The sequence below is a fragment of the Rhinatrema bivittatum genome, chromosome 8 (assembly GCF_901001135.1).
Source record: "Rhinatrema bivittatum chromosome 8, aRhiBiv1.1, whole genome shotgun sequence".
Taxonomy (NCBI): Eukaryota; Metazoa; Chordata; class Amphibia; order Gymnophiona; family Rhinatrematidae; genus Rhinatrema; species Rhinatrema bivittatum.
Genome location: NC_042622.1, coordinates 112,909,231 through 112,933,648, shown reverse-complemented (window position 1 = coordinate 112,933,648; position 24,418 = coordinate 112,909,231). Strand labels below are relative to the sequence as shown.

Genomic DNA, 24,418 nt, shown 5'->3' with positions numbered 1-24,418 from the left:
CAAATCTAATTGATTTCTTTGGGTCATTAGAGAACTAGATCAGGAAAGAGCGCTCGATGTAATTTACTTGGATTTTAGTAAAGCTTTTGATACGGTCCCACATAGAAGACTCATCAACAAAATGAGAAACTTGGGAGTCAGCTCCAAGGTAGTGGCGTGGATTACAAACTGGTTGACGGATAGAAGACAATGGTTGATGATAAATGGAACCTACTCTGAAGAGAGAATGGAGTTAAGTGGAGTACCACAGGGATCGGTATTGGGACCAGATCTGTTCAACATCTTTGTGAGTGACATTGTGGAAGGGATAGAAGGTAAAGTCTGTCTATTTGCGGATAATACTAAGATCTGCAACAGAGTGGACATGCCGGAAGTAGTACAGAGAATGAGAATGGATTTAAGGAAGATGGAAGAGTGGTCAAAGATATGCCATCTGGGATTCAATGCCAAGAAATGCAGAGTCATGCATCTAGGGTGTGGTAATCCGAAAGAACTGTATGCATTGGGGGGTGTAGAGCTGATATGCATGGAGCAGGAGAGAGACCTTGGGGTGATAGTGTCTAACAACCTGAAGTCGACGAAGCAGTGTGACATGGCGATAGCCAAAGCCAGAAGAATGCTAGGCTGCATAGAGAGAGGAATATCTAGTAAGAAAAGAGAAGAGATAATCCCCTTGTACAGGTCCTTGGTAAGGCATCACCTGGAGTACTGTGTTCAGTTCTGGAGATCGTATCTCAGAGGAGATAGAGTAGGATGGAGGTGGTCCAGAGAAGGGCGACCAAAATGGTGGGTGGTCTCCATCGAATGACTTATGAGGAGAGGTTGAATAACCTGAATATTTATACCCTGGAGGAGAGGAGGAGCAGGGGTGATATGATACAGACCTTCAGATACTTGAAAAGTTTTAATGATCTATGGTCGTCAACAAACCTTTTCCATTGGAAACAATTTAGTAGAACTAGGGGTCACAATTTCAAACTCCAGGGAGGAAGACTTAGAACCAATGGAAGGAAATATTTCTTCACTGTTGGTGAATGCCTGGAATGCCCTTCCGGAGGAAGTGATGAAGACTAAAACTGTTAAGAATTTCAAAGGGGCATGGGATAAACACTGTGGATCCCTAGAGCAGTGTTTCCCAACCCTCTCCTGGAGGCACACCTAGCCGGTCAGGTTTTCAGGATTGCCGCAATAAATATGCATGAGATTGATTTGCATACCCTGGGTCTCCAATGTATGCAAATCTCTCTCATGCATATTCATTATGGATATTCTGAAAACCTGACTGGTTAGGTGTGCCTCCAGGAGAGGGTTGGGAAACACTGCCCTAGAGGATGGGAATAAATTAAAAAGCTTGGGGTTAACCTGTTCGAAGCGGCAGTTACTACCCTTAACAGAAACATGGGGTAATCTGCATAGAGCGGCAGTTACTACCTTGGGAAGTTTGCTGGGCAGACTAGATGGACCATTTTGGTCTTTTTCTGCTGTCATTACTATGTTACTATATGACAGAGGTCACCTGGAGCAGCTTTACATTTTTTTTTCCAAAATAATTTTTATTGAAGAGATGCAGCATATTAACAGTAACATGGGACCTCATGGAGGTCCACATAAAACTCATGAAAATATAGAAATATATAGCAAATTGGACAGGCATGTCAAGACAACCAAAGAGAGTACTCAAAGAATGCAAGAAAACATCGCCATGAAAGCACAACATGTAAAAACTAGAAACTCCATAAGGTATGTTTCCAAGAACAGCTACTTTCTCCATTTTCATTTTTCCCCCAGAAATGCCATCTAACCCTCTCAATATACCTTCCGTACTACACACACATCCATACATTCAATCACAGATATCCAACCCCATCATCAAACTCCTTCCACCCTAGGTCCCCACATCTACCCCAAAGTTTACCCACACCTCCCTCCCCCCCCCCATAATTTCAGCCAAGATCACAAGAAAAAACGTATAGGTAGTTGGTTGGCTAGGCCCCCCAAACACTAGGAGCCCCCTCAATCAGAGAGATACACACTGAGGCCGGACTCACTAGAAACCGGTTTATAGCAAATGGGTACCCACGAGACCGCTCCCCCAACAACTCAATGAGGAGGCTTGGAGGAACCCTTCCAAGGGTATCATACTCTATAACTGTTTCGTCCATCGGTCTCAGACAGCTTCGACCTCTGTGCCTCACCTTTCTCTCTGCTCTCCCCGCTAGCCTTGGGAAGGTGGCTACCGCCGCGTCTGCTTGCCGCGCTCTCCGGAGACCCCAGAACGGCAATGGCAAGGCAATCCGCCATGTTTCTCCTGAGGGCCTCCTAGGGTGTGCACGCACACGCCACCCACGTCATGGCGGGAACCTCGGAGGCGGCCCCTCCGAGTGACATCACGCCATCCGGGTATTTAGCCTGCCCTTCGTTTGCTAACAAATCGAGTTAGCAAGGATTGGACTCATCTGGTCTAAGCTACTCTGCCGCTTCCTTGCTGCTGCTGGAAGCTCTCTCTGCCCTTTGGGGTATTTCTCTAACCTAGGTACCCGCTCCTCGGGGGCCCTTTGCTTTCTTTCAGGTGCCTATCAGGGATCAAGTACTCGGTCCTTGAGGGCCTGCTCTCCCTGCCTCGATGCCTGTATCCAACTACTTCTGCATGCTGGGATCTCCATCTATACAGCTACCAACTTACTGAGTAATCTAACATTGTCAGTCTGTCTCATCTACAGCTCAGCACTGGGAACCTGCATCCTGCACTCCCTATACTATCACTGCGAGACGGGTCTCCTCTGCCGAGGGCCCCTGGACTGCTACCTCTGGATCACCTTACTACTGCCACCTGTGGTGGTATCATTCTGCTGTATAATAAAAGACAAATCTCTGTGTTTGCATGTCTAGAGTCTAGCCTAGTACTGTGGTTCCTCACAGGGCTCCTCCCTGTGGGAGTGGCCATCACCACAGTACCCAAAAATCCACTCCAACACCTCAAAACCATAACAATAATCTTCACCCCTGTCTGAATATCAGGAGGTAGTAGCTGAAAAAATGTTTTCCATGCCAAGCAGTAGGACTCCATAAGACTGCTCCTACACAGCTGTGCATCCAGCCATTCCATTTGAATCAAAGACATTCCATTTGAATCACCAAAGTCATCTGATAACAAGAGCGGAGAAGAAGTGGTGTCTCCTCCATCCAAACTGTCAAGATGCACCTACAAGCAGTCGGGCAAATTTGTCCCACAGTGAGCCCTTACTGACCAACCCTTCTACCACCCCAGAAAGGAATATTTGCCCATTTTTCCACATCACTAACGCAGTGCAACTACAAATGGCAGACAACATGGCATTCCAAAACACATCTAGCCTTGGGCAATATAGAAAGCAGTGCAGTAGGGAGCTATCCTTCTGAATACATTTGATGCACAAAGGAGTGGTGGCCAACCCCATATGGTGTCTCCACACGTCGTCATAGCAGGCATGGTTTAACAGTTTAAACTGTAGTTCCCGCAAGCTAACATCTGTATTACAACGGGTGCAGTGCCGTAAAACAAACAGCCAGAAATTCCATAGTAATAATTTCCTCCAAGGTGGAGGACCAGTACGTAGCAAACGTGCAAGAAGCTGAACCTGCAATGTCTTTTTGCACAACGTATTCTACCCCGCAACAAAATTACGCATAATTGCCGTGTCCTTAAGACTATCCGCAAAGGAAACTTCCTTGGAAAAAAGGTCCAGATTCCACTTTAGAGAACTCAAGCAGTGCCTGGCCTGGAGATAGGCACAGAACTGGTGAGGCGGAATCTGGTAAGTCTGCCCCAGCTCAGCAAAGATAATATCTAAATCTAACTCATTACTTATACGCAGATGACGTCCAAATTCTCATACTGATTACCGACTCGATAGACAAAGCACTGGAGTTATGGAACACCTGCCTTCAATCCATAAACAACCTTCTTACAAGCCTCAGTTTGATCCTGAATACTAACAAGACAGAGCTTCTCCTCGTCACACAAGAGGGAAATGATCTAGAGACCAACACACACCCCTCAATTCAACCAGTATTCTCCCCACAAGTCAGAAACCTAGGAGTCATAATGGATAACAACCTGAACCTCAAAAGTTTCATCAATAACACCACAAAGGATTGCTTTTTTAAACTTCAAGTTTTAAAACGAATGAGACCCCTCCTCCACTTCCAGGACTTCCGCACAGTTCTCCAGGCAATCATTTTTTCAAAAATCGATTACTGTAATTCACTCCTCCTCGGCCTCCCTGAAAACACCATCAAACCTTTACAGATGCTGCAGAACGCAACGGCAAGAATTCTGACCAAGCCCAACAGAAGAGACCATATTACTCCCATCCTGCTGAATCTCCACTGGCTCCCAATCAAATTCAGAATTTTATACAAAATTTTAACAATCATCCACAAAGCCATTCACAACATCACACCTCTGGTACTCAAAATACTACTTCTGCCACGTATACCCGCTAGACCGGTGAGATCAGCGTATAGAGACACCCTCCATGCCCCCCTCATCAATACATCAGTAAGAAAGAGAGCACTCTCCACATCTGGTCCAACTCATTGGAACTCTCTCCCACCAGATCTCCGGCTCGAAAGATGCACGATTACATTTTAAAAAAGACTCAAAACCTGGCTGTTCACCCAAGCCTTCTCTTGCTCAAACGAACAGTAAAGTCTTTTTATACCTCAGAGTCTTTTATGTTGCTCGCCACTAGAACAACATCTCTAGCTTACTGCGTTATGCAGTGAATCTCTTCCAGTTACACCCATGTTACCCCCATGTTACCCCCAGTTACCCCCATATTAATCCCCCATGTTTAAACCATGTTACTTGTTCCAAGTTAGCTCGTCCTTGTTTTAATGTAATGCATTCTCTTGCACAGGCTTTTTGTTATAATGTAAACTGACGTGATTTGTAACTTGTTACAAGAATATCGGTATATAAGAGACCTAAATAAATAAATAAATAAATATCCGGCGTGGATGTGGCGTATAGGTGAAGAAGGAACTGGACCCCCAGCCTAGCCCAGCTCTGAAAAGTAGATGAGTATTCCTCTAGGGGAAGCAATAAGGACTGAGGACCCCCAAAACTCCACTTGTTTCTCAGTCATCTCCAAGCCAGCACACAAGGGTAAATCAAGGTTCTGGGAAACACCAAAGTTTGTAATGCCCCAGGCAGAGCCTGAATTAAGTAGAGTGGGGACCAGGGTGCAGACAACCAGCCCAACTTTGCAACAGGAGTATTTACCAGTAAGCCATTCACCTATAAATCGCAACTGACAGGCTACATTATATAATCGCATATCTGGAAGATCCAGCCCACCCAGCTCTTTGGGGCATTCCAGTTTAGTGTAACCTACTCGCGCTTTCTTACCCCGCCAGAGAAAAGTTAAAAAGGAGGAACATAACTGATTAAAGTCCTGTGCTGTAAGCCAGGTAGCATTTGTAACTTGTACAAAATCTTAGGGACGATCACCATCTTTAAAAGCGCACACCTACCAAGAAATGATAAAGGCAAGGATTGCCACGCTGTCAATTGCGACTGTATGGAGCAATAACCTCTTTAATATTCAGCTAATATAAAGTATGCAAATCTCTAGGAATCTATACCCTTAGATACATAATTTTGGAATGAGCCCAAGTAAGAGGAAAAGGACCCTCCCAGTCTTCCATCAACTTAGGGTCCAGTGCTAGAGCCTCAGACTTAGAGAAATTGATTTTCAAGCCCTCGATCTGGTGGAATTGCGAGAATATGGATATAATGGCAGGAATGCTTCACCACGGGTGATCTACAAACAAAAGGATATCATCCGCGAACATAGCGAGTTTAAGAATATGGTCACCAATAGACAGACCATTAAAATCCCCCTCCCACCGCAACTGGATTGCCAAGGGTTCACTAGCCAATACAAATAATAGAGAGGAGAGAGGGCAACCTTGATGGACTCCGCATTGCAAAGCAAAAGAGTCTGAAAAAACGCCATTGATTAGTATGCGAGCACTAGGATTACTGTACATGACTTGAAGCCAGCCTAGAATCCTACCAGAGAAACCATATTGTTGTAACGCCCAGAACATATAGTCCCAAGACAGTGAGTCAAATGCTTCAGCATCTAGACTAAAGATAACCAGCTCTGCAATAGAAGACTGACTCAGTGCAGCAATAAGCCTACGAATGTTCTTCACTCCTTGCCTCCCTTTGACAAAACCAGTCTGATCATTACTAATTAACAGGTCAATACAGTAAAGTGCGGTCTCGGTTACCCTGCTCTTAACCCGCTTTCTACTCACTCCCATACAGTAACGCGCGCTCCGCTTATCGCTTTTTTACCCTGCTGTTTTGCCGCGCGTTTAACCTGCTAATTTACCGCCTACCCCTACCCCTGTGTTAGAGGCAGGGGTAAGCGTAGACGGCAAACTTTCCCCCAAAAGGAAACCTAAAAACCTAAAATCCCCTCCTCCCGAAGCGACTTGACATGTTACCAACTTACTTTTTGTTGCTTTCAGCCCCTTCCCTTCTCTGCCGTCCTCCAGAGGGGGCAGCCGGTGGCGAAAGCAGCTTGCAGCGGTCCCCCCTGCTCAGGTCCCGGTTCTCCTGGCTCAGCCCTCAAGCGCCTATACAGTAAAATGGGTTGCGCGGGCCTAACACGTCACAGACGCTTCTTGGACGCGGCTTGCATTTGCAAGCTATTTAAATACAGTATCGAGCGGTAGGTGAGCAGGACTGTGCGTGCAGCAAACGTGGGTGCGCCCGGCACTAACGCAGCTCTTCCTACCGCTCCTTACTGTATTGGCCTGTAAGTGAGGGAGAGCGCTATTCAGTCTGTTAGCTAGAACTGAAGCTAACATTTTCATATCCTCATTAATCAGTGAAATAGGGCGGTAAGAGCTCACCTCTAAGGGGTCTTTACCCTTCTTAGGCAGCACAACTATAACAGACTGGTTCGTGTCTGGGGGTCAAACACCCCACCGAAACCTGATTCTATAACGACATGGTTAACACTGGAAGCACCAAAAATCTCAAAATTTTTAAAATTTTAGTCCCAACCCATCAGTCCCTGCAGCTTTCCCCAACTTTAAGCTCTGGATTACTGAAAAAAATTCACCATCTCTAATAGGGGCATTGATAGCTTCCACCGTATCCTGCGGCAAACTGGGCCATGGAAGATCTTGGGAAAAAAACATCCCGAGCCTCCAAATTTACAGTTTTGCAACAACAGAGATCACTGTAATACTCCAGAAAGTGTGCTGAGATATCAGCCTGGGTATGCCTGTGATTACCAGCATGATCCCTGATACCCACTATGCAGGATATGGGGCTAAGCATCCAAACCAAGTTAGCAAGTAGCCTATTTGGCTGGTTCCCAAAACGAAACAATTGGTATTGGAAACATCTAAGAGATTTGGAAGCCCATTGGAACAACAAAGTATTCAAGGCTTCGTGAGCTTGGTCTACTTGAAATTTAATGGACATAAGAACATAAGAAATTGCCATGCTGGGTCAGACCAAGGGTCCATCAAGCCCTGCATCCTGTTTCCAACAGAGGCCAAACCAGGCCACAAGAACCTGGCAATTATCCAAACACTAAGAAGATCCCATGCTACTGATGCAATTAATAGCAGTGGCTATTCCCTAAGTCAACTTGATTAATAGCCATTAATGGACTTCTCCTCCAAGAACTTATCCAAACCTTTTTTGAACCCAGCTACACTAACTGCACTAACCACATCCTCTGGCAACAAATTCCAGAGCTTTATTGTGCGTTGAGTGAAAAATAATTTTCTCCAATTAGTCTTAAATGTGCTACTTGCTAACTTCATGGAATGCCCCCCTAGTCCTTCTATTATTCAAAAGTGTAAACAGAGTCACATCTACTTGTTCAAGACCCCTCATGATCTTAAAGACCTCTATCATATCCCCCCTCAGCCGTCTCTTCTCCAAGCTGAACAACCCTAACCTCTTCAGCCTTTCCTCATGGGGGAGCTGTTCCATCCCCTTTATCATTTTGGTTGCCCTTCTCTGTACCTTCTCCATCACAACTACCGTATATCTTTTTTGAGATGCGGCGACCAGAATTGTACACAGTATTCAAGGTGCGGTCTCACCATAGAGCGATATAGAGGCATTATGACATTTTCCGTTTTATTAACCATTCCCTTCCTAATAATTCCTATCATTCTGTTTGCTTTTTTGACTGCTGCAGCACACTGAGCTGACGATTTTAAAGTATTATCCACTATGATGCCTAGAATACATCATATCAATAATGTGTTGCGACCGCGCAGTCTTTAAGGCGGAAGTTAGTGTAATGCAGACATTCTGCAGCTAACATTTTATTTTTGCCACGTACGCAATAATGTAACCCCGCATTACCACCTTTCCAGCCTCCCAAAGCGTGGAAGGGAAAATACCTGGCATAATATTAAACTTCAGATATTCCTGCCAGCAAGCCTTCAAGTACACATGAAACTCCTTGTCAGAATAGAGCTCGGGGCTCATGCGCCAGAAGAAAGGGGAACATTGGCAACGCCCTAAGTCCACCCCCACAGACACCAGTGGTAATGAAGATAGTACCAATAGTGGCCTCCTGGGTACAAGGAAAAAGTTTTTCAGACACTAAAATGTAATCCAACCTGGAATATGACTTGTGGGGTTAATAAAATCCTGCTCACCTGGGTTAAAACACGCCCAAATATCCAGTAAGCCCAGTTCCTGGCACAAAAAAGTAACACCCATCTGGACTTCCCTTCTGTCCCGAGCCTTAGCTGGTTTACAATCAATAGTCTTATCAGCCACGATGTTAAAATTCCCTCCCACCACTAGAGCATACTCAGAAAGGTTCGAAAGAAGGCCAACTAAATGAGTAAAAAATTTGTATGAGTACATATTAGGTGCATACAAGTTACAAAAGGCCATCTTCTGCTGATGAAGCACTCCTACCACCACAACATAACAGCCCTCCTTATCATGTAACACACTATCTGAAAAGATAATTGTTTATGTATAAGAATTGCCACACCCTGTTTTCTGAAGGTAAAAGAGCAGTAAATGCATTGTCCCGCCCAGTCCCTTTTCAATATCGCATGCTCTGTATCAGATAAGTGGGTCTCTTACAAGAACACCACGTGGGAATGCAACCTGTGGAACAAAGGTGGTAATTTTTTTACATTTTATAGGGGAGTGAATCCCATCTACATTCAGCGATGTAATCTTAACCTTCGCCATTGCCACCAATACATTATGGATTTTCATCATGGCCCATCTGAAGGCCGAAATTATGCAGTATGCGTAGGGCCCCGGGACCTCCCAGCCTGGACCACAGGGCCTCTGATTCCCTCAGTCTCTTCCCGGGTCTTGACGTCAAAACCAGAGAGCATGAATCTACAACCCCCCCACCACACCAACACACACACACAAACAAAACCATACCATACCCAAAACCCCTCCCCTCCTACTCAAAGAGGCGAAAACATCCCCATGGCAGGCACGGATGCCATCAGAACCTGTGCTATGGGGCATCCCTCAGAACATCTCCTTCCCTGAAGGAAATACAATTAACCAGACCTTAAAATAAAGAAAAATAAAAGCCCACCCTCTGAATGTACGCAATCAATAGAGGTGTGAAACACGGTGCAAACACTAGGTGAGAAAATATGAAATCTTTCGTGAACAGAGAAAAGCCCCCATATCAAAACAAAACCAGGTGAAACTCCAAGGGGAGCAAAATATTTAGTGCAAAGACATTCAATGTTCCAACTTAGAGAAATCTGCCAGAACAGAGTAATCAACGAGTCACTGAGCAGGAACTATTTCCCCTCCAAACAAGTAGGGGAGAAGAGTCATAATCCCAAAGAAGAATCAGGGAGTAGGTAGAACTGCAAGGGCAAGTGAGCTGCACAGTTCATGAACTGAACAGAGAAGGGCAAACTCGAACCATAGCACCAACTCTTCAGCCTGCAGGACCTTGATCCAAAGTGGCCATGAACGATACTGTGTCATTTTTGTTGAAAAACAGCACTTTATTGTTATGATGCACCCGCAGCCTGGCAGGGAATAAAAAGGCAAAGTGAATCCCTCTTCAATGTAACTCAGAGCAAGCAGGTGAAAGATCTTTCTTCTGCACCGCTGAAAAATCAATAAAGAGGAGGATCCGGTTCCCCTGAAACTCCAAATGTGGGTGCTGCCGAAAGGCGCGCAGCAATTGGGTTTTATAGGACCAATTCAGAATATGAGCCATGACCGGCTGGGGTCTACTGTCCTTGTCACGAGGTGGGCCAATATGATGAATCCGTTTGCAACTCAGGCAGCCTGTAGGAAGTGCCAGGCCCACGCAATCAGGCAGCCATTGCTCAATAAAGTCGTACAGTTCATCCTCACGCAGTTTCAGGTAGACCAATGATTTTAATATTATTTCGGCAATTGCAATTTTCCTGGTCCTCTATCATTTCCAGCAGCCCCGAATTCCGCTCTGACAAGTCTATTATCCGCTGCTCACCTTCAACCAGTCAGTCATCCTGTTCAGAAATGCATTGTTCTGCTTGATCCAGGCATTGAGACACTGCTCGAGATCTGTGCAACTACATTTGCCAAAATCGAATCAAGAGTTTTCAGAGGCTTAGGCATGGCTGCCATTCTAGGACTTTGCTCTCCCGCCATGGATGCTTCTATGGCACATAACCTGACTCCATTTTGACATTCAAAGTGAGACGTACGAACAGAACAGTGCTCTTGTGAAGAGATGAGATTTGTGCAATGTTCTCTCAACCTAGCTTGATGGACTCTAAATCTTCACAAGAGAGCACTGTTCTGTTTGTAAGTCTCACTTTGAATGACAAAGTGGCCCCTAACCCCTACACTAATACCTAAACCTCACCTCGAGTTACTAAGTGGCCTCCCATAGAGATATAAATACCTATCTAGTGTGAGGGCATCATGGCTAGGCACGCTCTCTCTCTCTTCAAAACAACTAAAACAGGCATTTGAGAACACATCGCAAAATGCAATGCAACCTATCACACAGCTTAACACTTCACAAAACGGTAAATCCCGCCCCTAACTCCTCCTCTTTTTTGAATTTGCATCGCACCATACGTTATGGTGCTATCGCATGCGTTAAAGGCGTTTTCGCATGCGAAAACGCCTTATAGCATTTTGATAAACTTATGGGGCTATGTTTAAAATATTTGCCGCATATTTTTTGATACACAAACATAGTATTAGGCAGATTTATGTGTATTTCATATAGTATGCACGCATTTGTGCATGATATAAAATGTGCGTGGGTCTATATAACTGTGTATACGGGCACGCTCAAGCATGTTTTAGATTTATCCTCAAACCTTATCTGGATTTTCAGGTGTTTCACATAGTCCCTCATGAGAGACTCCTGCAAAAATGTAAAAGTCATGGAGTAGGAGGCAATGCCCTCGATGTTGTGGATTGTGAACTGTTTAAAATACAGGAAACAGAGAAGGACTAAATGGTCAGTTTTCTCAATGGAAAAAGGTAAATAGTAGAGTGCCCTAGGAATTTGTACTGGGATCAGTGCTTTTTAATATATTTATAAATGATCTGGAAAAGGGAACAAAGAGTGAGATGATCAGATTTGCAGATGACAGAAAATTATTCCAAGTTGTAAAATCATAAGCAGATTGTGAGAAATTGCAGGAGGACCTTATAAGACTAGGCATCTAAATGGCAGATAAGAATTTATGTCGACAAGTGCAAAGTGATGCACATAGGGGTAGATTTTAAAAGGAGTGCGTGCGGCATACATGTGTGCCCGATTTTATAACTTGTAGGGAACAAGAGGGGAAGCAGGAGTGGATAGAGACCAGAGCAGAGCAGAAAAAGGCTATTGTACTCTCTAATATTGATTAGCATTCTGCTTAAACTTTCTTGGCAGTAGTACAAAAAAAAAAAAAGTTCTGCTGCCAGATGCCAGTTAGTCGAGCTTTCCGGATGTATGAATATATATATATATATATATATATATATATATATATATATATATATCTCAAAAACTAAGGCAACATATGATATATTATATGTGCTTACCGTATAGTGAACACACAAAAAAAACCAAAACTAAAGTATTTGGGAAAGAAAAGCACTATTGCTTCTTATTGAATTAATTCAAAAAAATGCATTGTTCAATTAAAAATTATTTATACTTTATTGAAAATATAACATTATGTTAATTTAACTCCTTTTGTAAAACCTACCTACATCTAATACAGATGTTTTGAACTACTCAATTTAGATCACACTGTCAATGTCCACAAACATACAATCTTAAGTTCACCCTCAACTCTATACTGCCTCTAATCTCACTCTATCCCTCTTTCACCCAAATAACACCAAAAAATAGATCTTTTACTTCAGTATGGTTATTGGTCTTCTTTCGTGAGAAACACCTCTTAATTTTCAAACCTCTATGTTTGATGTAATTTACTACTACTTAATAATGTATATGAGACCAAGTCAAAAGGCTTGGTCTCAAATAACCCTTTCAAGCGTTCACACAGATGCTCCTCAGATCTTCTTAGTGGGTGTCCCACTTATGAATTATTCTCTTATGTCCCAACAAAGACCTTGTTTCGCCTATCAGGCTTCTTCAGGGGACTTAAACTCGAAAAGACCAGTCACCAGCACAGACTCATCTTTCCCTCCTCACGATTCTGTTATTACTGAACAATCAGGAGTGGGTCAGAAAAAGCATCCCCGAATCACTGTGGCCACATGGCTCCCCTTGATTTAATATAAATATTCCCCGGTTCAGGAATGCACTGTTACTACCGTTCTATAAAACACTTATATCCTCTGACACGAACTTCTGCAAGAATCACCACTTGTCAATCAAGGGTAAATGAACCCTTTAAATCTTCACCTTCATGGAACAACTTTATGCGTCAAAAACCTGCGGAAATTCTCAAACACCGAAGTAACATCTAACGCCGCCTCCCCCAGTTGTTGTCTTGAACATTGGGTAAACGACACTAATCTTGTCTTGATCAAGAAAAACCCAACATCTTTCTAATCTCTTCAGATTTTATAAGTACCTTGCCGTTCCTGCAGCTGTTTACGGTCTCTCCATCTAACCAAGATGCTGCTTGGTTAGATGGAGAGAATGGACCAAGAATGGACCAAGAATTTTAGATGGAGAGACCGTAAACAGCCGCAGGAACGGCGAGGTACTTATAAAATCTGAACCAACTAGGCACACAACCAAGCACACAACAGGCCGCACAGTCGGACGCAGAAGGATGATCCAACTGAACGTGCAAAAATGCTGCTGCAGCCTTCCAAGCAGCAAACTAGATGAGCCTTGGAGCGGACCCTAGCCGCAAGGGCTGCTCAACCCACCAGGCCTACCCCTCCCCATACTCCACCGGAGGCAGGGAATGACTGTCTGATTGCACGCCAAGCATAGAGACCAGGGTGGGGTGGGGGGGAATCCCTATCCAACTCCCCTTCTCTTTACCATTTTTGTTTTACTTTTTAAATACCTTTATGGGAGCTCAGTCCATCCCAGCTGAGTACAAGGTCAGTCTCCGGCTGCGGGTTGAGAGGGCATAAACCTTCACCGCTGCGCTCGACTTCCTGCACCTGCTTGCCTTTCAGCTGTTTTTTTTGTTTTGTTTTTTTTTACAGCTAAGTCCACATCAGTTTGAAAAACCAGCTACTGGACCAAGGCACTTATCTGAGGTACCATAGAAATCACCTCAGGAATTCTCAGCTTAGAGAGAGACAATAAGGTATCACCACAGGAGAGCTGGGCAAATTCATTTCCTTCTTCTTTTCCCCTTCTAAAACTTAAAGCAATCCCCAGCAGGGAGATGCACATCCACCATCTGCTGGAGACGGAGAATACTGGCGGGCTGATGTCACTGCAGGGTTATATATACTGTGATGTCAGCTTTGCTCCATCTCCATCTGCTGGTAGAAGTGCATAACCCACTGGTTTTGGATTCACCTGTCTGTCGCTAAGAAAGGCACACACAGGTATTTTCCCAATGCGGAAAGTTTGAAAATTGCCCCCTAAAAAGGTGCATGAAACATTAAGGCACACTGTGGAGAGCTTTGCTGATTTTGTTATGGATCTTGGGTAATATGGAAGGACATACATGACCAGAGGGCTGCATACTACATGAATTAACTGCATTGACCAAATGATACTTCAAGTCTTCATCTCTCATGAAGGCCATATTATAACTCTAACTACTCTTCCTCTATGAAAGGAACACCATCATGCAATTACTTACAGAGTCTTAAAATAGTCACGGTACAAAGTACAATGTGTTAATGGAGATCTGAGATTTAAAAAAATACAATCCAATGGGAAAAAATACAAAAATAAATGAGGGGACAAACACCAAGAGAGACTTTGATGATATCTAAAGCTAGTTATAATATGAAATTTCTACTACCAGGAAATAATTCTGCTAATTATCAGGAAATTCAATAAAAAGTCATGGTCAAACTCATGTCCTGAACAAATACACATAGTTATCTCTGAATGTCAACAGCTTTAGATAGCATGTGCCCAAAGCTCAGTGCATAGTTTGCTAGAACAGCTGGTAATCAGTTATATAATCCTTAGTGAGAAAGGATTTATCCATTACTTTGCTCTTCATATTTTGGTGCTTTCAAATTAGGTGTGTTTAAAATGATGCACGGGCTGTCCTTGGGGTCTATATTTAAAAGGCATTAAAAACTGATTAAATAAATTGATTCTCTTTATTCACTCAGGAATTGCTTTATTATCGTTTTTGAAAAATAATATACCACAGATGGTGTCTAGTTGCAACTTTCCTTTCTAAATGCAGAATAATATTAATGTATCAAAGACTGACATAAGTTGAAAAGATGATATGCTGTCAGGTTGGGGTTTTTTTGGGGTTTTTTTTTTAATTGTTGCATTTTTTTCCTAGTCAAGGGCTTCTCATTGCTTTGGGTCTCATTGGTTTTGCTCCATTCAGTGAGTCATTCATTCTTTTTAGAAAATAAGGGGGTCATTTATAAAAGTGCAATATGGCATTTTCGCATGCATTAAGGCATTTTCGCATGTGAAAAGCACCTTTAATGCAGATGAAAACGCCATAATGCATGGTGCGATGTAAATTAGGAAAAGGGGAGGAGTTTGGGGCAGGAGTTCTGCCAAGTGAGCCGGGTTCGCAATTTGCAAAGCCATATCGCACGGCTTTAACGCGGATTTTAACTACACCTTTTTCATTTGCGTTAAGCCATGCGATATGGCTTTATCGCACTTTGCGATGTTTTCACAAATAGCGTTTTCAGTATTTTAAACTGCTATGGGAGAGAAAGCCTAGTCTACCACCACTGGGGGGTGGGGGGGGGGGGGTGGGAAGAGAGATGGACTCTTTACCTGGGTAACATCAAGCTAGGTAGAGAGAACATTGCACAAATCTCATCTTTGGGTGAGTTTCCTCACTCTGAAGTTCATCAAATCTTCACAAGAGTGCATTGTTCTGTTCGAACATCGCACTCTGAATGTCAAAGTGGCCCCTAACCCCTACACTAATACCTAAACCTCACCTTGAGTAGCTAGGTGGGCCTCATATAGAGGTATAAATACCTACCTAGTATGAGGGCTTTATAGCTGGTCTCTCTCACTCCCTCTCCCCCACCCCCCCCCCCCAGTGGTTGTAGGTAGGAATTACAATTCTGGCACTTACCGCATAGTGCGAAAAAGTTATCACAGTTTGTGGTAATACCTATGCGAAGCACTATGATAGCGTACTTTGCGATAAACAGCCTATTACCATAAAACATGCCCCTTTTCCTACTGCATGCGATGTTTAGTGCATTTTGATAAATCCAGGCCTAAGTTAGCAAGGGGGTTCTTGAGCTCCCCTTCTACTGGACCTAAAATCTTGTTTTATTACTATCCCCCTCCCCTCTTTCGTTATAGGGGAGATATTAAATCAGTGAGCCAATCTAACTAAAAAAGTGCATCAATAGATTGGCTGTTTTACTTTTTGGTGTGTTATTATTTATGCAATATTTACACTCTTTTCAACTCACCTTGATTTAGAAAGTTAATGGCTTTCATACATGCATATTCTTCATTGTTGACCTTCAACTGGTTGAATTTGCGATAGAGGTAGATCAAACGTTCCATTACTTCCATCCCCTCTTCACTGAATCTGAAAGATAGACATGCATCATCTCTGGCTCACATGTACAACCAAACTCATTAACTAATCACAAACGCACACACACACACACTGTTGGGCACAAAAAAGCCTCAAGACATTACCATCATTTTTAGCCTGGTTTATCAAGGAGGCTTTCCCTAAATACAGAACAAGAAGAGGTTTTGGTGGGATCAAGTATGTACACAACTATATACTAAAATCATAAGCAATAATATAAAAGCCCCACTCCCCTATCAATTTTGGCCATAAGATACTGAGATCATTAAAGGTCAGATAAAAAATTCAAAAATATATTCATTAAACACAGTTATCTAATAAAACAGAAAAAATATATATATACATAAAACAAAATTGGTATGTTGAATATTTCCTTAGAGATTTGTATTGAATATATTTTTTAATTTTCTATTTGACTCTTTTTATCTCATTATCAGAATGATTCAATAAAGTTTGCTACTATGTTAACGCAAGTTATTTACTGTGGCTCCCATTATTTCTAATTGGGCCAACTTACTAATAACATGTTATCAGACATTAATGAACAATAATGCACTTTAGTGAATTAACCTGTAAATTAATTTTTTTTTTAATTTTATCTATTTGGTTCATTCATAACAAGATACTGACATCCATTTCTATAGCATGAATAAGAACATAGCTCATATATTTTCATATATGATGACCATGCAACAATTAAAGTTGGGATACAATTAGTATCAAATACAATGAAAATTAATATATGTTTTTAACCATCAAAACTATTAGACTAGCCAAGATGGACAGAGTAAACAGAGCATAGAGCAGAGCAAAGTTACTCTGCTCTGTATCCAACCACTTCCCTAATGTCATTTCCTTGCAGAGAACAGGAGGGGGAAGCAGGAGTGGACAGAGACCAGAGCAGAAAAAGGCTATTGTACTCTCTAATGGTGATTAGCATTCTGCTTAAACTTTCTTGGCAGTAGTAAAAAAAAAAAAAAAAAGTCCTGCAGCCAGATGCCAGTTAGTCGAGCTTTCCGGATGTATGAATATATATATATGTGTGTGTGTGTGTGTGTGTGTAAATATATACATGTTCAACTAATATTGTCTAATAAAGAGGTGTTTCAATATACAGTCCTGTAAAGATATGCTATTATATTTTGTTGATTCTACATGAATATATATAGATAGATAAACATATATAGAGTTATAGATAGACATAAATCTAGATTATATATTGCATATTTTATTCAGCATTATTCCCTCAGGATTTTTTAAATAAAAAATTGTATTGGGTACTTGTCTGAACAGCATCACATCTAATTAGGCACAATAATAAAAACATGATCAAAAAGATCTTATGTTTGTGCATCATAGATTAAAAGGTTAATTTTAAAAGCTCGGCATGCACCAAAATCAGGAGCATGTCACACTCGCACATGCCCAACGAATTCTGAAAGCAGTCCAGATACGCAGCGAGAAATACGCGCGCAACACATCTCACTTGATTTCAAATGGGTGTGGGGTGTGGGCATGGTCTGGGTAGGGCATTTCGAGGCATGGCCAAGAGGTGTGCACCCAAATACTTACACGACCCGGCGTGCACCCAGGTCCACTGCCGCATAACTTTACTTCAGCTTGGAGGAGGTGTAAAAAAACCCCAAAAAAACAAATTTGCTATTTGCTTGGTTTAAAGGGTCTGGGTTAAATGGGGGTGTACAGGCTATCAAACCAAGGAGGTTTGGAGGACCAAGCTCTTAACTGGTGAAACTGCCTTTTATAGAATCAGGATTTACAAGCCTGGACGCGTGCCCACTTAAAATTAGGCACACATAGCTCAGGCTGTTTTATAACATGGGCACATATGTGCAAGTTATAAAATCGCCATGTTCCTGAGCACGCACTGACACATATGCGCCAATGTGCGCCTGCACACTGCTTTGAAAGTTACCGTCTAAGGTTGCATATACACAAAATGTCACAAAATGTAAATACCATTATATCCCTAGTAATTTTTTCAAACAAGTATAAGACATTCTTCAAAACTCTTCTCTAGCTCCCCCGACTACCCACTACCTTCTCCACAACACTCCCTCACGTTTGTGTCATCACCTGGATACTAGCAGTTCTGTTCGCATCAGTTTTGTAAGCATGCCCAGCTTTCCTATGCCAGCTCAGCACATCCCTTGTAAGGGAGGAAGGATAGGCTTTGAAAATCAGTGCTACACTTGGGAGTTATATTCTGGCAGGTGAATATGAGATTACAGCTAAATGTGGGAGTTGAATATTGTGTTAGGCCTAATCTTTCTGTGGTCATTTATTTTACTGCAAGCTTTTCCACATAAGGAATTGTAGAAGGATTTTATTAATTACCATATATTTAAATTAGAAGGTGCAAAGTGGTAAGAGAGCAGACAAAGCAATCAGGAGCAGATGCAAGTTTAGCATCCCTGGAAGGATGTATTCTCTGCAGATCTAGGCTCATTTCCAAAGCTCAGAGGCTGCGATTTACGTCAGCCAGGAAGTCCCAGTCCTAGAAGTAGAATGACTATTGGCCAGCAAAGAAGTGCAATGAAGCGAAGTTCTGAAGAGCTCACTTTTATGCTTTTTATCTTTAGGGCCAAGGTGGTTGGATATTGGGCAATTCCTGCAAAAGATGCATGAAACACTGGCTTGGCTCTTTGGTGAGATAGCAAGGGCATCTACTTTTTGATTCTAAGTCCAAAATGTAGTTTTTATGAAGATATGAAAGCCTAGTATGAAAACCCTGCATAATTAAAATATTTGTATTTATTTATGAACTTTTAATATACCGACATTCATAGAACACATCATGCTGGTTTACAATTAACTCAAAGAAAGGAAAATTACATTGAGCGGGGAGAGGGGAGCAGGCAAGAAGAGGGGAAGAAGCAGTGGGCCGGGAGCGAGTAAAGACTAAGGGATAGATAATGGAACGAAGTTAAGAGGAGAGAGTGGAGAGTAACCATAAAAACTATCATAACTTACTAAAATGACATCATGGGAGGAGTACATAATATAATTGGATTAGCCGCACACATATATACAAAATACAAGTTGAGTTCTGAAAGGCGGGGTGGGTGGGGGGCACTGTCTAGGTTTGGTTAGCATCCAGGTAGGCCTGCTTGAAGAGCCATGTCTTGATACCTTTTTTGAAATTGTGTAAGGAAGGTTCAAGACGGAGATCAGTGGGAAGGGAGTTCCAGAGGGTAGGGCCAGCAATGGAGAAGGCTCTTTCTCTGGTGAGGATAAGGTGTGCAGTTTTGAGGGATGGAGTGTGAAGGGTGCCCCCAAGGGAGGTTCTAGTGGGGCGGTTAGAGGAACGGAAACATGGCATTTCCTCGAGCCAGGAGAGATTATTTTTGTAAAGTGTGTTGTGTAGGATGGTAAGAGTTTTGTATTGAATGCGGAAGGGGATGGGTAGCCAGTGCAGATCCTTTAGTATGGGGGTGATGCAGTCCCTTTTACGGTTGTTGGTTATGATTCTCGCTATGGCGTTCTGCAGGATTTGTAGGGGTTTAATGGTGGAGGACGGGAGGCCTAAGAGAAGGGAGTTGCAGTAGTCCAGTTTAGATAGAATAGTCGTCTGCAGAACTATGCGGAAATCCTGGGCGTGGAGGAGGGACTTACGTTTTTTAAGGACGTGGAGTTTGTAGAAGCCCCCCTTTAGAAGAGACTTAATGTGGGGTTTGAAGTTTAGGTATTGATCTAGTGAGACGCCTAGGTCTCTTACAGAGTGCAGGGGGGTATGGGCTAAGGCAGAGTTATGAGAGGTGGAATGTGATGTGTGTTCCAGTTGATTACAGATGATGAGGATTTCTGTTTTTGATGCATTTAGTGCAAGGTGGAGGTTGGATAATAGGGAATTGATAGAAACTAGGCAAGATTCCCAGAATTGCAGGGATTCTTTGAGGGTTTTTTGAATAGGGATAAGGATTTGCACATCATCAGCATACAGGAAAAACTTCAGACCTATATCAGAGAGTAGGTGGCAGAGTGGCAAAAGATAAATATTGAATAGGGTGGAGAATAGGGAGGATCCTTGGGGGACACCTTATGTGAGGGGAATGTGCAAGGATTCAGATTGATCAATTTTTACAAAGTATTCTCTGTGGGTGAGATAGGAGGAAAACCATGATAGTGCTGTGTCGGAGATACCTTTCTACCAGTAGGGAAATGAGGATTTGGTGGTTGACAGTATCAAAGGCTGCCGAGATGTCTAGGAGGGCAAGTAAGTACGATTTACCTTGTTCCATGCCTATGAGGATGGTGTCTGTAATTGCTAGTAAGAGATTTTCAGTATTGCGACCTTTACGGAAACCAATTTGTGATGGGTGTAGGATACTATGGTCTTCGAGGAAGTCAGTGAGTTGCGTGTTAACCACCTTTTCAAGGATTTTGGAGATGAAAGGCAGGTTGGAGATAGGCCACATTGAATAGGGAGATGGCTAGCATGGCTAGGCCTAGAAATTGGGTGAGGGGTGAGATCATAATGGGCACTAAAGATTTGCGAGAGATAGAGGGATGTGGGTGGGTGTGCTGGGTGTGGTTTGCGCAGGGAGGGGTGGTGCAAAATAGGTATAGTCAGGCGACACATTTCAGTTAAGATGGAGCTGAAAGTAGGTGGAGGGGAGAGGTGCAAGAAATCTGCAGGGGATGCGGGACAACAACTAAATAGGCGAATAACAGATTTAACCAAATTACAGATAACAGAGCTATAATAAGTAAATAATAAGCGAATAGACTACAACTAAATAAGCAAATAACAGAGCTAACTAAACTAAAAGGCAAATAAGCAAATAACAGAGCTAACTTAACTAAAAGGCAAATAAGCAAATAACAGAGCTAACTAAACTAAAAGGCAAATTAGTAATTAATACAATTAATTAATGCGACACAGAGTTGTTTTAAGTGACAAAGTGATTTAGAAGGAAAAATAACCATCAATTTTAGATCCATAAGAAATGCCATAATGGGTCAGACAAAGGGTCCGTTTCCAACAATGGCCAATCCAAGTCACAAGTACCTGACAAGTAACCAAACATTAAGGGGTAGATTTTCAAAGGGTTATGCGCGTAAGATACGCCTGCGTGCACCGAGCATATTTTGCATAGGTTCGGCGGCGTGCGCAAGCCCCGGGACGCACGTATGTCTCGGGGTTTTCAAAAATGGGCAGGCCGGGCGCGGGGGCGTGGCGGCGGGCAATCCCGAGTCCTCTGGCACAGTGGCCGTGCCGGAGGTTCGCGTACCGGCAGCTGACCGGCGCGCACAAGTTATGCCTGCCAGAGGCAGGTGTAACTCGGCGAAACAAGGTAGGGGGGATTTAGGTAGGGCTGGGGGGTGGGGGGTTAGATAGGGGAAGGGAGGGAAAGGTGGGGAGGAGCTAAAAAAAAGTTCCCTCCAAGGCCGCTCCGATTTCGGAGCGGCCTTGGAGGGAACGGGGAAAGCCATTGGGGCTCCCCTTGGGCTCGACGCGCGCAAGGTGCACAAGTGTGCACCCCCTTGCGCGCGCCGACCCCGGATTTTATAACATGCATGCACAAATGTACCCCGCGCACGTAAAATTTAAAAATCGGCCCCCGAATGAATAAATCCCAAGCTACTAATCCTTACTGATTAACAGCAATTTATGGACTTCTGCTCTAGGAACTTATCCAAACCTTTTTTTAAATCCAGTTACATTAACTGCTGTAACCACATCCTCTGGCAATGAATTCCAGAGCTTAATTATGCATTGAGTGAAAAAGAATTTTCTCTTATTTTTTTAAATGAGCTACTTGCTAACTTCGAGTGCGCCCTAGGGCTTGTATTATCCGATAGAGTAAATAATCGATTCACGTTAATCCATTCAAGTCCTTTTATTATTTTGTATACCTCTATTATATCCCTCCCTCAGCTGTCTCTTCTCCAAGCTGAAGAGCCCTAACCTCTTTTGCCTTTCCTCATAGGGGAGCCGTTCCATCCCCTTTATCTTTTTGGTCGCACTTCTCTGTACTTTCTCCAGTGCAACTATATCTTTTTTGAGATGCAGCGTCCAGAACTGCACACATTATTCAAGGTGCAGTCTCACCATGGAGCAATACAGAGGCATTATAATATCTACCATTTTATCCCTTCCTAAAAATTCCTAACATTGTTTGCTTTTTTGACTGCCACAGCACACAGAGCTGATGATTTCAATGTGTTATCCACTATGACACCTAGATCTCTTTCCTGGGTGATAACTCCTAATGTGGAACCTAACATCATGCAACTACAGCAAGGGTTATTTTTCCCTATATGCATCACTTTGCACTTGTCCACATTAAATTTCATCTTCCATTTGGACACCCAATCTTCCAGTCTCACAAGGTCCTCTTGCAATTTATCACAGTCCGCTTGAGATTTAACTGCTCTGCATAATTTTGTGTCATCTGAAAACGTAAGCACCTCACTTATCGTGCCCCTTTCCAGATCATTTATAAATAAATTAAAAAGTACCAGTCCAAGTACAGATCCCTGGGGCACTCAACTGTTTACCTTTTTCCACTGTGAAACAGACCATTTAATCCTACTCTGTTTCCTGTCTTTTAACCAGTTTGCAATCTACAAAAGAATATCACCTCCTATCCCACAACTGTTTAGTTTTCTTAGTAGCCTCTCATGAGGGACTTTGTCGAACACCTTCTGAAAATCCAAACACACCACATCTACCGGTTCACCTTTGTCCACATATTTATTCAGCCCCTTCATAAAAATGTAGGAGATTTGAATCATTTTGTAAACCCACAAGGCTCCCACAACTCAGATGAAGTTTGGTTTCAGAAGTTAAAACCTTTGACTCATTTAGCAACATCTAAAGGCAATTGGGCAAATCTTTAAACTTACGCAAGGGCGCAGATTTGTTCGCACAACCCGGCGCGAACAAATCTACGCCCAATTTTATAACATATGCGCGCTGAGCAGCCTGCCTCCGCTCCCTCCAAGGTCGGTTTGGGCTTCGTTTTTGGCCTGCCGCAGGAAATATCGTATTTCCCACGGTTCGGGCCTTTGAAATTCAGGGGGGACCTGAATTTCGGGTTAGCACGCACTAACGGGAGTTAGTGCACACTAACCCAAAAATGAATTTTTCCTGAAATTTCGGGAAAAATTCGTTTGGGATTCGTTGTCCCCAAAACAGGACGAATTAGGCAATTTTATTGAAATTGCCTAATTCGTCCTGAACGAATGCACATCCCTATTATTCACTAGGAAACCTTGTAAAATAGAAACACAAAAAAACAGGCATACTGGCCACTGCTGAAAAGAGAAGACACCCCCTGCAGATCAGCAGGTCAGAGTATTTAATTTTTAATACTGAACATCCAGAACAAGTAGTGACAAGTAGCAAATTAACCCGAGCTACATATTCACCACTACTTAGCTGAATAGTAGAGACTTACTTGGCTAAGTGGTGGCCACTGAATATCGGCTACGTTCAGTGGCTGCCACTTAGCTGGATAAGCCACTTATCCAGCTGTTAGCCAGGTAAGCCACTGGCTAAGTTGTTAGCCAAATATCCAATAAGCGAGACGTGATTAGATCAGAGCAGTGCTACTTATCCAGCTAACTTAGGGCAGGATTCATAATTTCTCGCGGAATGATGAATCCCGCGAAAAAGGAGGCGGGGCGAAGGGGGGGGCAGGCCTGCAAAAGGCCACAGCTGTCCGCACCACGAAAGTGCGATTTCGCCGGCCACAATGTGGCCAGCTGCAGCCTTTCACGCAAATAGCGCCACCATAAAAGATGGTGCTATTTGCCATGCTACTGCTGGCGAGAATGTTCATCACATTATAGCCGGCAGCGGTGCCGCATCCGACTCCTCCCCCTCCCCCCATCACGGTCATTTACATCCTATCGCACGTGAAAAGGCCCTTTTCGCATGCGATAGGGGTTTATCGCATGCGTTAGGGCCTTATTGTGTGCGATAAGGCCCTAACACAAGTGATAAACCTTTAGAAAATAACCCCCTTAGTTGGATATGTAGCAATTTTCAAATTTATCTAGTTAAGTGAATTGCGTAAGTTAGACCTGCCATAAAGCAGGTCTAACTTAGCTGGATATGACCAAGCTGTTGAATAGTTTTATCTGGCTAACTTACCCTAAACATTTTGTTTTGAATATCTACCTCCCCACCAATGAGTACCTTAATTTCAGTCAACAGTCAAATCACCTTCTTTGCACATTAAGCCTCCTATAC

General features: G+C 43.0%; 1 protein-coding gene across 1 annotated transcript in view; it reads right to left on the bottom strand.

The window, feature by feature from the left end:
- Positions 1 to 24,418, bottom strand: part of NR6A1 (nuclear receptor subfamily 6 group A member 1) — a 630,470-nt gene that overhangs the window by 35,760 nt on the left and 570,292 nt on the right. Inside the window, exon 9 of the mRNA XM_029613773.1 lies at positions 16,067 to 16,188. Coding sequence (XP_029469633.1) covers positions 16,067 to 16,188 — 122 coding nt within the window. The remainder of the gene's footprint in view (positions 1 to 16,066; positions 16,189 to 24,418) is intronic.